At 36.1% G+C, this 16,270-nt stretch overlaps 1 protein-coding gene across 4 annotated transcripts in view; it reads right to left on the minus strand.

Annotated features, from left to right (window-relative positions):
* Nucleotides 1-3,402: 3,402 nt before the first annotated feature.
* The window catches only part of SESTD1 (SEC14 and spectrin domain containing 1), a 62,603-nt gene continuing 49,735 nt past the window's right edge, over nt 3,403-16,270 (minus strand). For all 4 annotated transcript variants that reach the window (XM_074910967.1, XM_074910966.1, XM_074910963.1 and 1 more), the window contains 6 exons: nt 15,542-15,701; nt 12,841-12,922; nt 12,399-12,521; nt 10,959-11,150; nt 9,102-9,223; nt 3,403-6,727 (listed from right to left, as the gene is read on the minus strand). In XM_074910967.1, the coding sequence (XP_074767068.1) occupies nt 6,598-6,727; nt 9,102-9,223; nt 10,959-11,150; nt 12,399-12,521; nt 12,841-12,922; nt 15,542-15,701 (809 nt within the window). In that variant the 3' untranslated portion in view covers nt 3,403-6,597. The remainder of the gene's footprint in view (nt 6,728-9,101; nt 9,224-10,958; nt 11,151-12,398; nt 12,522-12,840; nt 12,923-15,541; nt 15,702-16,270) is intronic.

Consider the following 16,270-nt stretch of genomic DNA (forward strand, 5'->3'; position numbering starts at 1 on the left):
ATGAGCAATCCAGGCATGCCTGCAGAGTTGGCAACGACAGTGGGAATGTGCTGTTACTTACCCAGCATCTGCAACTCCTGCTGAGAAAATGAACATGGGAAGCAGAAACTCCAAAATTTAGATGACAATCCATACACTGCAAACCAAGCATAACACAGTGAACCATGTCTGAAAATTACACCATTGAAATTAAACTATTGACTTCTCCTGCTAAAATGGAGAACAGTAACAAATAAAAACTGGGGGGTTTGAGATGTATTTGTTCATGCTTTGTTCTGATACAAAATCTTAAGTAACAGGTCTTCCATCAGTTCCTCCAAAAGGCAGATCTTACAGTTAAGATAAGCTTCACTCTCCATTTACATAATGTATAGATTATTAGAATTGATGTTTGGTGTAAGATCTAGAAAAGGGCTCCAAGTTTTATAAGGCCAAGCCTATAAGCATACTGTGTGGGGAGCATTTATATCCATTCAAATTGAGCCAGTGATTCTCAGGACTTCATGAAAGTCACAGGGCTCTTCTACCCTGAGCTGTCACAGCCTTATTCTACATGCAATATTCATCTACACAGAACTGCCCAAGCATCTTACTGCACATGACCTAGGACCCACAGCTACCATGAGGTCTCCTTTTCGTTATTTTCTAATCTACTTAATGTACATGTTGCCTTCTGACAGTGACAGTATTGTAGCAGAGTGGACTGAACAAGATTGGGATATGTAATGCCAGGATCCCCAGAAAAGCCAAGTATATTTATATAGTCATAAGTAGAAACCATGTTTTAGCTGGCCTGTGTAAAGCAGTCATACAGGTCATTTTGGTCACGTGCCATCAATGGCATGGTTTGCTATGGAATTTTGACAGATAATCTGTGGCTAAATCAGCCTTCCCAAAGAAAAACTATTACATACTGAGTATTAGAAACTAAGGATAGTTACACTGGGTCTACTCATCTATTTTAAGCACAGATGTTTGAGCTTAATAAATCAATAGGATATTTTATATACCATATAGTATTCCTCCCCTTGACACAGAAATCCAAATTGTATTAGAGGTTTCCCAACAGCAGCTTACATCAGCAGTGTCTGACAGTAATCAATGGCCAACAGCTAAAAGGCTTGCTAATATATAAAATACATATTTAAAATTGCAGAACTAGATAAAAACATGCTTAATAATTTTAAATTACTTTAAGCTTTTAAGCACACTTACTTCTAAGCACATTGTATGTGCTAGTTACCTGTGCACAAAAAGGTAGTTTTTCCTGTAGCATCGGGTAGTCACAACACATTTAATACTTCAATGCTGTCACTAAACTGCCAACAAAACAGCATTTTTCTTTAAAAACCTGTGGTTTCTCTGCAACAAAAATCATATGTTGCTATTCCTGTTCATTACTAAAGGAAATTATCTGCACATCTCTTGCTAACAACTAATTGTTTCCACTTAACCTTCTCTTAATAAACCTAAGACCAATTTGTTTCCTTTGCTTTTCTTTGTGCTTGAGAAGTTGAAACTTTAGTCTAGCTCCTTGCTATACAGCTTACAAACTGTAAATATTATTAATATCTGGGAAATTAGCTGAACTTTTCCAAGTGAAGTTAAATAATATTAGGATTTTCACTTTCATTTTTAATGTTTTACAACCTATTTCCTTAGCACGTTTGAAATTTCAAGAAAGTATTTTTTTTTCTCCTCTCCATTCAAAAGAGGAATTTATATCCTGATTAGCCTTCCTCTTGTCTCTGTATTATATTCCCATAATCTTTGCTGTAAGAGACCTGTGTAAACTAAAGTCAACTCTAACAGGAAAAGAGAAAGCTTTTCACTATTTTGAGCTTAAATGTTATCTTTAATGCTTTACCTATATCAAATGTTTTAGTATATCCTGTCTCTATACATTCTTGTATTAACTAAAGTTATACAGTCAAACAAGCATCTGTTTTTTCATTAATATCTCTGATATTTGATTAATATATTGTTTCCCAATTTGACAGAATCAGAGGAGTTCTCATAAGCTTCTTTAATGATTCACCTTCAGGTTCCAAATTAACCTTGAAGTCACAGAAAAACTGTCCTAAGAGATCTGTATAAAGGGACTCGTTAGAAACTGGAAATTAAACTCATTTTTGTGTGGTTATTTAGTTTTACTTGTATTCCCACACAGTAAATCTCCACAACAGAACTACCTCCCTTGAGCACTAGATGAAAAATGTCTTGAAGAACTCCTTGACTCCATATCCTTGCAAAAGGCAAGCAATTAGTCAATTTTCAACAGAATTTTCAATTAAGATGCAGTCTTGGCAGGCAACAGTATTATAACAATGGGACTATGTAAGTAAAGGAAACAGAAGTGGGATGATTGTGGGAGTCGATTTTAAAAGAATAGCCCAGTGTTCTTTTCCAATACCTGATTTTGATTGCCCAGAAATAACCCCTCAATAGCCTGCACTGTTATGCATTAGGAAATTGTGGAAATGACACACTACAGAAAAGACTCAGTCTACCAAGATTCAAAATGACTGTGCAAGTTGGAACCAGAAATAAAACTGCTTGACTATTTGGCTTTGTATCTTATTTTCAGCGTGTATCACTTTTCCACAAACCTGAAAAAACCCAACAGGTATCTCTAAAGGGATCAAGAATTATTTACCTTTTTGGAATGATATTATGTAAATTCCAGATACTCAAACAGTTTTTGGCCTTGTAGTTCACATACAGGCACTTCTGCAGCTATTACTTATGTATAGGTTGATATCCCATATGCTTCAACCCGATTATTTTCTTTAAACTAGAAGTCTAACACAACTAAGCATTTTACAGTGCTGACTCCATTTTTACTGTTGCAGGAGTCTAGAAATGAGGAATAGACTTCAGAAGCTAGGAATCACCAAATCTTTGCTTTCATCCGTTTCTCAGTGTTCTGTCTCCAGAGCTCACGTGATGTGCTATTACAGAATTTAACCTGTAGCTTCGAAAGCTTCCTTTCTTCCTCCTTCCTAATAATCTCTTTATACAGATTAGAACTATCTTGTAGAAAGAATTCAGAAAACTAGAGGTTGACATAGCAACTTTACGTGCCATTACTCTTGTTGAAAGCCCATGACAACCTCTCCTTGTGATCCTACTGACATTTTTTATTTTTTAACTGGGATGGAAAAAATATTCCCCCTATCTTTTTGTCAGCTGGCACTGATACGCTTAGGCTAGCATGATGCTATAAGGAAGTGCTATACAATCCCACTGCACCCACAACTCTTCTGCATTCACTGCTGGACCCCCACAGTGACTAACTGAACGCTCAATCCGTCACACAAGCTATACAAGTCTCCAAAGTCCAAACCTGATATTTCCAAGAAAAAAATTAACCCCATTAGTCCTACTAATCACAAGACAAAGTTAAGTAGTAAACAGAATCAAACATTTTAATGGAAACTAATATAAATACTCACACATCTTTCACAATTAAAATAACTTATAGGTATAAGCATTTTTAATGACTGTCTATCCAACTGATGCCCTACTAAAAATGGATGACACCTGTTGAGCTGATCACCTTTCCAATACTGCTCACTGTCACAAAAACCACACTCAGATTACATTACCAGAAAGAGTAACCAAGTATTTACCATATTCTGAAACATTTCAAATACCTCCAAACTGGTCTAACAGGAACTTAGAAATTGTTACTGATTTCATTACCACGGAACAGGTTTGACTCCATCATTTCCAAGTCATTAGTTGTAATATACTTACAATTATAACTACAATCCTTCCCTGTTCTACTGGTATCTACCCACCTTACATGTAGTACTGTATCCCTCACTGCAGGTGATTTATGTTAAGAAAAACCCCAAACATATTTGCACCTTTTGGAACTCCATCGTTTGAATCTTTTTTGCTACTAAAAAGTGCAGAGCAGGAGCCACAGGTAGAGCCACCACTCTACCTGCACAGACAGGCAACAATACATTACTTGAGCACTGTTTTGCCTTTTAGCATGTCTCACTGATTTATATCTCACTGACTTCGTATGCTATTAAGGGTTGTACATTTCTAAAAGTTCAGCAGAAAGTACAACCATAGGGGGTAGATCAACTTAAGAGAAGACCAGCACAAAAATCTCTCTCAATTAGTTACATCCAACGGTATTCTTAACAGATAGTGTTTATTCCATTCTTTCAGTAAAATAGGAAGTCTCAAGAGTTCATCAGAAGGATTCAGAAATATTTGGCAGGCTTATGTAACATGACCTAGAAAACTACTTGCCATCATTCCCGATACATAGAAAATGGGAAAATCACAAAGTGCTGGTAAATAGCACCAGTCACTCGAATTCCCTAAAGGCAAGGAATTCCAGAGGAAGGGGAAGGGAGTAAAGAGGAGAAGCTGGCATAGCCCACCAGGTTGTATCACTTGTTAGAAACAGCAGGGTGAAAGTCAGAATCCACTGGCCTCTAGGAATGCCAGACAAAAGATAACAGCCTCGAGACTGGACTTCATACACTGAGCCAAAATTAATGTCGAGGTTATTAAGGTTAGGAGTCATCAATTCCAAGTTGTGCACACAGCTGTCACATGAATGAGTTAGGAGCTTCTGATAGTGCTCTGGTTTTACATACGTTATTGAGCCCCTAAACAGAATGAAAGTAAAATTAAAAAAATGAAATAAAAACCTGCAAATAATCTTAGTATAACAGTAAGCTAATATTTTAACGGGATTTTATACTGCAGACCATTATTTACTATAAGATTCAATTTACAAACAAATGCTGCAGAATTGGAGACAGTGCTTATTAATTACTATAATCTCAATTTACTTTTGTGTTTGTGCTTTGTATTAAATATATGTAGATTTTTCATGTTTGGGTTCTTTCTAAATAAATTTCATCCAAATATTAACCATGACGACAGCAGCTTTCTCAAAGAGAATCAAACAACTAAATTACATTTTAAAATATTATACCGAAAAATACTCTTTATAAATAACGTCCCTGAAACTTCCATTGGTTTTAAACGAGTATTTATGTAATACTGTACCACTGTGTCAAATGCATCAAAATACTAATTGGATTTCCTATGCCAAAATACCCTGAGAGGAAAAATATCTTTATCATGAAGTTACAGATAAGTCATTAATTTTGAATTATTATTTTTTTATAGCGAAATTGCTTTATTTGACACATCACTTTCCTCTGGAGAAAATGTGGAAAAACTGAAACAAATAAGTAAATATATTTAAATGACAGATCCCGCAAGAAAACCTGAAAAGTAATAACAATGCCTGCAGGAAGAGAGCATTAGCTTTACTGTGAGCAAAATACAATGCGATAACAACATAAAGTACTTAGATCTACAGTTGTTTGTTTCACAAACAGTATACTAAAATGGTCAGATACCACACCATCTGCCAGTAAATATAATATTGAATTTATCCAGATTAAATCCTGAAGAGTAAAAAGTTAACCAAATTATGCACACAGCTGATTGTTTCAATACAATCCCTTAAAAACATGAGATTAGCGATAAAATGAAATTTAAGTTGTTTATGAACTTCATGATAATCATTTTTCATTAGATGAAAATCAACTTCAAAGGAACTACACACCAGGGATATTCATATATTTCAGATTCTCCAAAGGGAGACAAGACTTAGAAATAAAGCACAAGAGATGTGTACCAGTCTTACACGGGAAAAAAAATATCATTAATGTAACACGGACTTATGCACATACTATCTTACTTTTGTGTAAGTACTGCTATAAGTAAGAAAAAACCCAGACTCTTACACCTATTAAAAATAGTTCAAGAGCAGTTCCCCTTATAGCTACAGTGTGTTAAAGAGTATTTAATATGAAAAATTATACAGACTTCTTAAATATATTAGGGAGCGATGATTTTCACTACTATTTATCACAAAAATATAAAATAAATGACATCTGGGAATACAGACCAGAACAAATTTATATCAGATTTTAAAAAGATGATTTTTATTAAGCACAAACAGCTTTTAATACATTATCAATACAAATAGGAAAACATCTGTTTAATGAATTTGATATATCAAAGATTTGATGGGCAGGTTGCATACTGGCACAATAAAAATGATCTTTTTTTTAAAAAAAAAAAAAAATTTAAAATTAAAATTATAGGGTCACCACTGTCTACACTGCAGGAACTTTACCTACAGCCTAAATTTACTACATCACGTGGGCAGAGGGGGAAGCAAAAAACCTACAATTTCATAATATGGAACTCCTAACACTTTCATTAGCACCATTCAAAGCTTGCATCAGCTGTTTAACTAAGCAGCAGCTGACAGGTCAGATAAAGCTTTACAGCGAATTTCAGTGCAAAGTTTACAGTTCCTTTTCGTAAGATACTTGGAATCTATGGTTTCATAGCATGTTAAATAATTATGGCTTGACAGATGTACAGTGTTAAGATGCTGAAGACATTTACTTTGAAAAAAGATGAGACTTCTAACAGCTGTGAAATGCATTTTAATATATTATGCCAAATTCTGTAATATGCAAACAACATGCTGGATTACAAACTGAAGTCCTATTATGAATTCACAGACAAGGGTCAGTATTAGCTCTCTGGGGTAGTGGCTTCTGGTTGTCTCAGCTGCTGCTTTTTCAGGCTGACTAGCTTCATCTTCTCTCTAATGTGTTCTGCTGCCGAAGCCATATCACTTGGGCTCCCAAAGTACTGCTCAGACCTAAAGGAAAAAAAAAAAAAAAAAAAGAAAAACCAACCCAAAGGGAGTTATCAGTGAAAACAGTACATGAATATACACATGAAAGGCACTAGAAAACACAAAGCAGGTAAGAAAAATAGGCACTTTTTCCTCTTGAAATTTAAAAGCCACCTTTAAAAGACTCTGGAGACTCAGTGATGAGACTTGAGAGTAGATCTTACTGAAATTACAAATAAAAGTGATCCTTTTATACCCAAAAAGATTCTCTCAACAGCAGGGCACTGTTCTGTTAAGTGCAACAAAATACTTCCTAACTCTATTTTTCACTTCCCTTCTCTGGCTACCCTCCAAGTCAGTCTGGCAGTTTTGAGTACTATGACAATCAAGGAAATCTGTCTATACATGAATTCTGAGGCTATTCAATTGCTGCATTATTGAAGGACTTCACGTGTATGTGAACTCAGCCACATGCTGTCAAATTATGTCGTCTCTCTCTCAAACCAAAAAGAGCACATGGCTATGTAAGTTGATTTCTCCCAAAATCAGCAAAACAACAGCTGAAATGTTAGAAAAACCACTAACCAAGCTGTCAGCAAAAGGAGGATTTGAACAGAGCACATGTTTCAGAAGAACAGGTACCCAATCTAATTACAAAGCACAGAGGTGGAAGAATGGAAATAGTAGTAGGACAAAGGACTTCAGACAGAGTAGCGGGACAGGCATAAGCAGACAGAGAAGTTATTTCACACAAGAGTAGACTAGTTTGACTAGGGGATACCGGAGACAACAGACTGCACAACTACGCATGGGATCGCAGCATGGGCAGATGTTTTTCCTGATGAAGATTAGTAGCCATGAGCAGGACAGGGAACAGTGATGCGCACTTCCAAGATACTGACAAAAGTCTGAAGTGGTGAAGAGGCTGATGAAGATGCCTCCAAGCATTTTATGATATTTCTTAAACTATTTCTACTAATGAATGAATCCTCTGAAAATTGTTTGTTAAATGCTTCAAATATAGAATGCCTACAGATGATGAGCAGGGGATCCTGGGATTTAGGACAGCTAAAATCCTACTTTTGAGAAGGGGCCATGCAGAACTCTGCTGAACTGCCAGAGGGGTGAGAAATAATGTTCAGGATTCAGTCAGCCAGCCTAAAATACAGGTGTATATATATATAGCTATAAGAGCATTGTGTTAGTACTCGAAACTCAAAGTGTGACAAGTGTGGTCTTTCATGGGGAGCTTTCCTGAGTTCTTATGTTAGTTTTTACTTTAATAGACTATCTGCCAATTACACCCATTTTAACAATAAACAACAGCTGCTACTTTTACCAGGTCACTAAGATCTGCTCTACAGAAGTTATACCAAAACACTTTCAACAAGCATAACACACTTCTTGTTTTGTTGGGTTTTTTGTGTTGTGTTTTTTTTTTTTTCCCCTCACAGCTATAAAAACCTCCATTATTTTCAAATACACTCCTGAAAGGGCAGTAAAACTCACTACTAGTTCAGGCCTGGGTCCATCTTCATGGGTAGCACTCCTTACTGAAGGAAACTATACTGCATAGGAATGTGATACTTTGGAAGTAAGATGACAGGAAATTAATTTTCATGACCAGCCTCCTGTAACTGCATTTTTCAGACTGACTTTAGGTAACACATAATGCAGTTGCCTGATATCATCTCATAAGGTTTCAGCCTCTAATTCAAAATATTGATTTCAGATCTCATTCATTATGGTGCAGGACCTTACAAACTCAGAGACTAGTTCTAAGGCTTGGTTATACTCAGGTAGAATAAATTAACTACAAGCTCAGCATCACAATGAACAAGTGTATTTTACTGAACAGAGAACTGAGTTTTATTATGTCTGAGATTCCAAATTCAATTGGTTTTGTAGCTCAAGACAGCCACCAGTTTTAAATTAGTATGAAGAGCTCACAGGGGAAGTACTGTTTTATTTACTGAAGAAATCATATGTAAATTTAACTTCAAGGTACTGGCTTCAAGACTTCAGACAGATAGAATTGCAAATAAATTAATCAAAATACCATAATTCTAATCTGGTATTTTTTTCCAGGGAGAAGAGATTGGGACTGGTCATTGTTCTGTTACTTCTATATACTTTGCTGGTGTAAACACTGAATAAATCTAATAATTATTGTGTGGGAAAAAGTCTCTACTTTGAAAAAATGGGCACGTTGTCTTTGGAAAGTTTGAAATTGAACCTGCCCACTTTCTGTGAAAAGATGGGAAAGAATTTTTAATAGGTATTAGCATGCTGCCTTTTTAATTTCAGCAATAAGCATTCAGGATTCTTCTGCATATGAGACTATTACAAAACTTTACCAAAAGCATATTCAGAAGGCATTAGAAAAAATTTTGCATACCCATCGGGATAAACTACAGGCACCGTTAGCCTGTCCAACAGCGATTTCCCAACTGCTTCGATTTCATCAAATTGCTCCATTTCATTAAAAGCTTCAGGCTGCTCTGGACATTCTTGCAAAATCTATTTAAAAAAAAAAGAAATGCAGAATCAAGTACACAAGGGATCGCATGTAGTTTTTTAAGTGCCAATAACTGGCAGAGTGAATGCTCTTCCAGCATCTTCGCTGCCATGTTTATATGAGATCAACTGAAATATTAATATAATTCAAGAATGTAAAATATCAATTAAGCTACATTGAGAAGATAGTTCAGGGCTACCACTGTTCTGTACTAGAACTGTTTACATTATTTTTTCTTTTTTGCCTCGTAGAAGTAGTCTTGCTAGACAATATTAGACAACAAATATATAATGCATAAAAATAGTAATCTGCATCATTAAACATACAAGACAGTCATATAAAATGAAAAACATGGATAACGAATGCCCCTTACAAACAGTTTCAAAACTGACATCGGCATCTGGCACAGAATAGGTGGGATTAAAAAATAAATTCAAACACAAGTGTTTTCAGATGGAATTGGAACCCAATACTAGTACTTAGTATTCCACTTCTCCCTCTGCCACTTCTTTTTTCAAAAGGAGCATGGTTATTAATAGCATATTTTCCTCACAAACTCATTACTATGTCACAATAGTGCTATAAGAATTACATTTTTGAACAATAGCTTTATTTTTTCAGCCATCCACTTTTTCTAAACTTATGACTGCCTAAAAACATAGCAATTAACTACTCAAATAATGAAAGAATGATCATAATATGGACTGAGACAGTCAACTCTTAAAAGAGTTTATGAGCCACTGACTTCTAAATTGGTATCAGGTAAAATTTTTAGCCATCTGTGGCAGCATAGATGATACGTTTCTGCTTCTGTGAACCTCCATTAACTCCTAATGCCTATAAATTCAAAGTATCTTCCATTAATACAAACAAAAAATTAAAAAAAAGCAAGGAGCAACTTTGCATCCATGCTCTCCTCTTAACCACATGCAAGGTTGGCTTTTTTTACAGTTGTATGCAATTTTGTTGTCAATATTAGATACATACTCTAAATCACTTTTCTGAAATGTATCACCACACAAAGACTGGTTCCTGGACAAAAACACCCTGCCTCTCATGATCTGCATTAATGGGCATTGTCTCAAATTCAGGTATTTGAAAACTCTCAACATTCCCCCCCTTCAGCAAGCTGTTACTGAATAAAAACTATTCCTTATACCCTTGTTGATTGCTCATCTTGCTCTGTGGCTTCCAGCATCATCCAACTGGGCACAGTGGTGAAACACTTGGTATGATTTTTTTCAAACTATAACCAAGGTAGAGGCATGTCTTGAAGGAAGCAAGTTCAAAACACTCCGAGTACAAAAGACAAAATTCAGCAACACAGCAGGCCCGGAAACTAAACTGGTGAGTGCTGCATTCATTTACAGACGTAATCACGAAGTGTTCCTTGCCTTTAAGAATTACAGTCTAAAACACATGAAGAAATGCTTTATGATCAGAGTTCCCCTCTGAAGAGTTAAAAAAAAATTCTTTCCAGCCCAACTCAATGCACCTGAACTTCAGAGCTGCTGTTCTTTTCCTTAAGCAGGTCCTATACCAATACATGTATGCAAGCAATAAGTGCACTAAGTACCGAAAAAACAATTAGAAATATATGCTTAAATTCTTCTGGCTTTTTTTTTTTTTTAATATTTAGAATGGGGAAAAAAATACACAAACGAGTTCATTTTTTCTTCCATTTTGTTTGCTTAAATTCTGGTAAGAAATTTTTCTTCTTGAAATCACAACACTCACCTTTTCAGCACTTGAGTGAAATGCAACAGCTGTTTCCAGCCGGTGCACTCTTTCTTCAGAGGTTATTGTAAACTGTTTCCACACTCTGTTCAGTCTTGGAAGTGTGTCCCCTGAGGACCTTGAAGTGCATCGCAGGGACTGGCACAGGACAACAGTTGCCTGCAGTAACTGTCTGCCATAATCATAAGTACTCTAAAAATTGGAGGACATGGGAAAGAAAGTACATGTAAAATCTGCATTTAATTTAGGAGTTAACATATTAAAATGACAGCAGACAAGTTTATGAAAGCTCCTCAGTTTAGTTCAATAAACTTTGTGGACCTAATTTGGTCTACTAGAAAACGCTGCAATTTTATTCATACTTAAGCAATGACAAAACAGTGCTTTTGCTCTTTACAAGAAAATTTAAAAAAATAAAAATAGTACCCTGTTGTCTAGCATTCACACCAGCAAAAGAACAGAGCTTCCTGAAATTTTTGAGTAGCTATTTAGATCTTACATGGGATACCTGGTATCTACTGCCAAGATGACTGTCTCACTGACTTCACTGTCACCATGTCTGTGGTCACCCAGCATCCAGGTGCACTGTGGCACATCACTGTAACAGCAAGCTACCCTCCTGTCATTGTCAGTTCTGATTCATCATAAGAGAAAATCAGTTCCAGTGTAACAGGTGCAATTTGAAAACATCACATCTGTTTATCGGCAAGTCTGAATCAGACATTCCTAAAAGCAGTACACATCTGAAAATGCACCTGAAAAAGGCCCCGTTTGTACACTTTCTGTTCTTAGGTAAAATTTTTCACATGCACCTGGCATCTGTTTGCATATTCAAGATCTGCAAACAGGTGTGCAAGCATGCCCTATGGCTTCAGTGAATTTGAGTAGACTCTTGGACAGCAGGATTCACTAGTTGGCTGCTACAGTCAAGAATTAAAGCTGTCAGTTCTGTTCAGCCACTGACTCTGCTAGTGCCAAAACTCCTTGCACGAGCAGGACCACACACCAACAGTCAGCGCTACCTGGAAAACCAATAGAAAGACAAGTTCTGTTTCATGAGGTGCAGCACAAAGTAGAATGAAACCAAATGGCCCATCCATGTTTTAGTGTTTTATTGCAGTCCTTGAAAAAAAGTCCTTATAAAGACTGTTTGAAATATATGCCTTTCAAAGAAAGTCAGTGGGAACTTTATGTTTTGTGGCTTACATTGCCTGTGTGAAGCAGATAAGCTAAGGTAGTAAACTGCAGCATCATTCATGGAACTTCGAAATCTCATTAGGCTCATCTCCAATTCCAGCAATCACAATTTCTTACTTCAAGCATTGAGGCAAACCTAGTAACAGCTGTTCCATGATTATCCATACATGTACCAATTCTATCCAAGGACCTCTTCTGAAACTGTACAAAACCCACATTGCTAAAAAAAAATATTAATTTCACCTGTGCAACATCAACAAATTTTCGATGCTTCTCTAGTAAAACTTTTGTTTCTTGAGCATCATCTCCCAATCGGATGTGTGTCTTCAGCAGAGCATCCAACAGTTCACTTAACCATTCTACCGCCTTGAAACAGAAGTTAAAAGAATAAAAACTAGTAAATTAAAAAGGAATTCATCCACAAGGGTGAAGTAGCTTCAGTACTAGCATATACTTTTGGTGTGGAAAAAAGTTAAAAGACATATCACAAACTGGTAGATCATACTTGTAATCACCAAATACACTATTTTCAGATACTACCATATCCTTTATTTTCACTGTACACATTCACTAAATAAAACCACATTTGAAAGTGACAGAAATACTGTACAACTATCAACACCCATAAATTTAACCAGTGGACTACAAAGACCGGAATGATGAAATTCCGTAGGCATTTCTGTACCTGAGCAGCATCCTCTTCGCATTTAAATAACTGTACCATCTGAAGCATCTTCAGTCGTCGAACATCCACCATATCCTCGCACCTTAAACAGTAGCACAGAAAGGCACGTGTATAGCAGACACAATACACTGAGTTTGACAGCAATGTTTTCAGTGCACAACACTAAGATGCAAGTGTTCATGAAAAGGTGATTAAAGCATTTTTGTGCTGCTTAGCTTGGCGAAAATACACAATGCTTTGTATAACAATAAGAAACATGCAGTAAATAGAATTGAGCACTACAACCCACCTAAATCATGGTCCTCAAGACTCCTGATATGACTAAGCTATAGTTAGTAATACCAGCAGTAGCTACAAGGCCTTCCAGCAGCATTGCAGGTTCCTTACCTTGTTGCACTGGTAAGATTTGCCACACAGACACTTACTTGGCTAAGACAGACTTTATTCTACTGAAGTCTAGGTGAAAGCTAACTTAAACCTTGCATAATTCTGAATAGTACCTTGAGCTGGTGGCAAACTTTTCTTGGTGAATAAAGTGAGGACTGTTTAAAAGATGTTAATACATCTTTCCATTTTTCTTTTTAGCTAAAGATTGTAATAACTGAACCCTTATGTTATTATGTCCTTTGCAATAACTTGTCAGGAAGCATTTCAAAATCTAATTCATATAAAAACCAATTCTAATTCTCTTGTTCTGAATTAAACACATTTTGCAGTTCTTTCTCTAATTCAAATTTAAAAAAGAATTGGAAGTTCTTTTCTTTCCACGGTGAGAGCTAAGCTAATACATTAGCAGAATGACCTTCCCACTTCAATTTCAGACCTTACTAAGTAGATGGCAAGATCCAGACTCCCATCCAGTGCAATTACTAATGTCAACAACAGTTAGCACTATAAGCAAATGCAGATGACTATTCACAGACCTGTTTTTTCAAACCAGTTGCAAACGCAAGCACTTCCAAACAACAGTTGTTAGCGTGCTGCGTTTTATGTGTCCTGTAGTGCTCTGATGCTTACAGAAAGGAAATTTGTCACTCTTATAATGCAGGAAAACAGTTTATGGGTTTCAGAAGCATAACTAAAGAGGCAAAATGCCCCTAGAAATAAACATTACACTAAATGTGTATATAAATAATGAGAAACATTCAGTAGAATTTGAAGAAAAAAGTAGTGTCACAAAAATTACTGTTAAATGCTACTGAAAGATACTAGTCATTATTAGACATTTTGTCTCTCATCCAGGCTGAAGAATCTTGTTTAATCATTCATCATCTTGAAGCTGCTTCATACCTTTGTCTGAATATTTATTGACTTTTTGATCTTCTATGACTTCTGAGAACAGGGACCAGAACTGTGTAACACTTAAAACAGAAACGGACTACAAATCTATACAGTGACACAATGACAGTTTCCTTTTAATTTTCTGTTCACTTCCTAATAATCCTTAGTGTTCTACTTGCTTCTCACAGTGTGACTGAACATTAAAGCAATTTTTGCAAGTTTTCCAACGTTTATCTTGTGAGTTAATGGGTGGTTCAGAGCCCATAACTATATAAAGTATATGAAGTATATAAAGTTTTTCCTTTTCCTATGTGCATTTCTTCTTTCAATAATGAATTCCAACTGCTGTTTTATCACACAGTGACACAGTCCTCTACTGCTCTTTGCAGCTGATCCTCTAAACACAAGTGCTGTTCAAGTAAATAGGATTCAGAGGACATACTTAAAACAATACCTTCTCTAAGCATTACCAAAACATGCGGTTTCTTACACTAAGCTCCCTAACAATTTGTCAGTGGTAGAATTAATTCCTGAAATGAGCAACTTGATGCTCATCAGACCTTGTTGTTCCCCAGAGGCACCTTTTTCTTCAGCCATTGCCCTCATAGTTCAGACACTTTCTTTGGAGAGCATTTTATTGTCTCAGGGATTCCAGCAGTAATGAGCAACATCATCTGATTCTTTCACACTGTTGAGTACAAAAAAAGGGTAGCACTATGGCAAATACAGTACTACTACATCTTTAAGAAAAAATCATCAGTGAAAGGCCTGCAGGAAGATGATGATGGGAAAATCCATCCTTCTTGAAAGTTCAACTCTCCCCAGCATTCTTCCCTACTACTTCATCCCTCAGTCTATCTTTCGGCAGCACTCAAGAAACCCAACATTCCCACACTGAATTCTGTGGCTCCATTTTGTACCCTGTCCCTCCGACACCATCTCATCTTTCTTCCTATCTTCAGGAGTGAAAATGCCAGGCTCAAAGAATACAGGTTGTAAAAAAGAAGAGGATAAACAAGTCTGTACATAATTAATATGTAATTTTAGAGCCATCATCACCACTGCAGTCTTATTATACCTTCCATCTCAGACTGCTAACATATAAAAGATGCCTTATATACATTCCATAACTCCATATAAAAGCAATGTATAATTTTTGAGCATTTACAAGCACGGAAAAACATTCAAATACTCCATCCAGTACCAAAAGACAAAAGGTGTTTGATTTAGCAATTGTGTACAACGGATTAGGCAGGGAAGCTTCTGTCCCATTTAAATATACCACAAATATAAATTACAGTGGTACCACATCCCTCAGCTGAAGATAAAGGAAAACGGTCTTTAAAAAAATTTTTTTTAAATAAACATATAAAGTGACCTATCAACACATGAAAATCTTCATGACTAGAACTGTTATTACCTTTGTTTTCTAAGCTGCATATCTTCCATTACTCCTTGGATATGGTCCACATTTTCTTTGTTTTCAATGGTCACATCTTTTCCATAGGCCCAGGATGCCTGATTAGATATCTGATCAAGAAGACTTTGACCTTTCTCACGTAAGCCTTGCAAGCCTAAGTCTAAAGAACAAAAAGAAAAAAGAAAGAAAAAAAAAGTAAACGGTCACTCTTATGAATTTGTTATTTTTTCCCCAAAGGACAGATAGGAAATGCAACAGAATGAGATGGAAGGCTGGAAAGTGAAAAGGGTATTACTATCTGTCTTTCACTGCCCTTTTCAACTTTTAAGTTCGAGTGAGCACTTCTCTATATTAACAAAGAAGTAAGGCTTTGCTACTTTATGACCTAGCAGATAACAAGGAAAGGAATAAAAGCTGACAGCGAGTATTAACTTTTCAGCATATAAATAGCTAATTAATGTCTTTAATCCACACAGTTGCACAATACCTAAAATATTCATCACGGCTAAGCAGTTGTAGCCTAAGTGTTCTTCCATGGCTGGCAGAAGTTAATACTTTATAATGCTTTTGATACGGCCGATACATTCTTCTATACCGAAATATGCCAATCCTTAGAATCCGCTGTTACATCTATTATTTGGCAGCTCTACTATCTGTTTTCTCAAGGGAATATCTAACTTGTGCATTGAACTGTTATACTCCAGTAACTACCTCTACCATAAATGACTT

The sequence above is a fragment of the Athene noctua genome, chromosome 7 (assembly GCF_965140245.1).
Source record: "Athene noctua chromosome 7, bAthNoc1.hap1.1, whole genome shotgun sequence".
NCBI classification, from domain to species: Eukaryota; Metazoa; Chordata; class Aves; order Strigiformes; family Strigidae; genus Athene; species Athene noctua.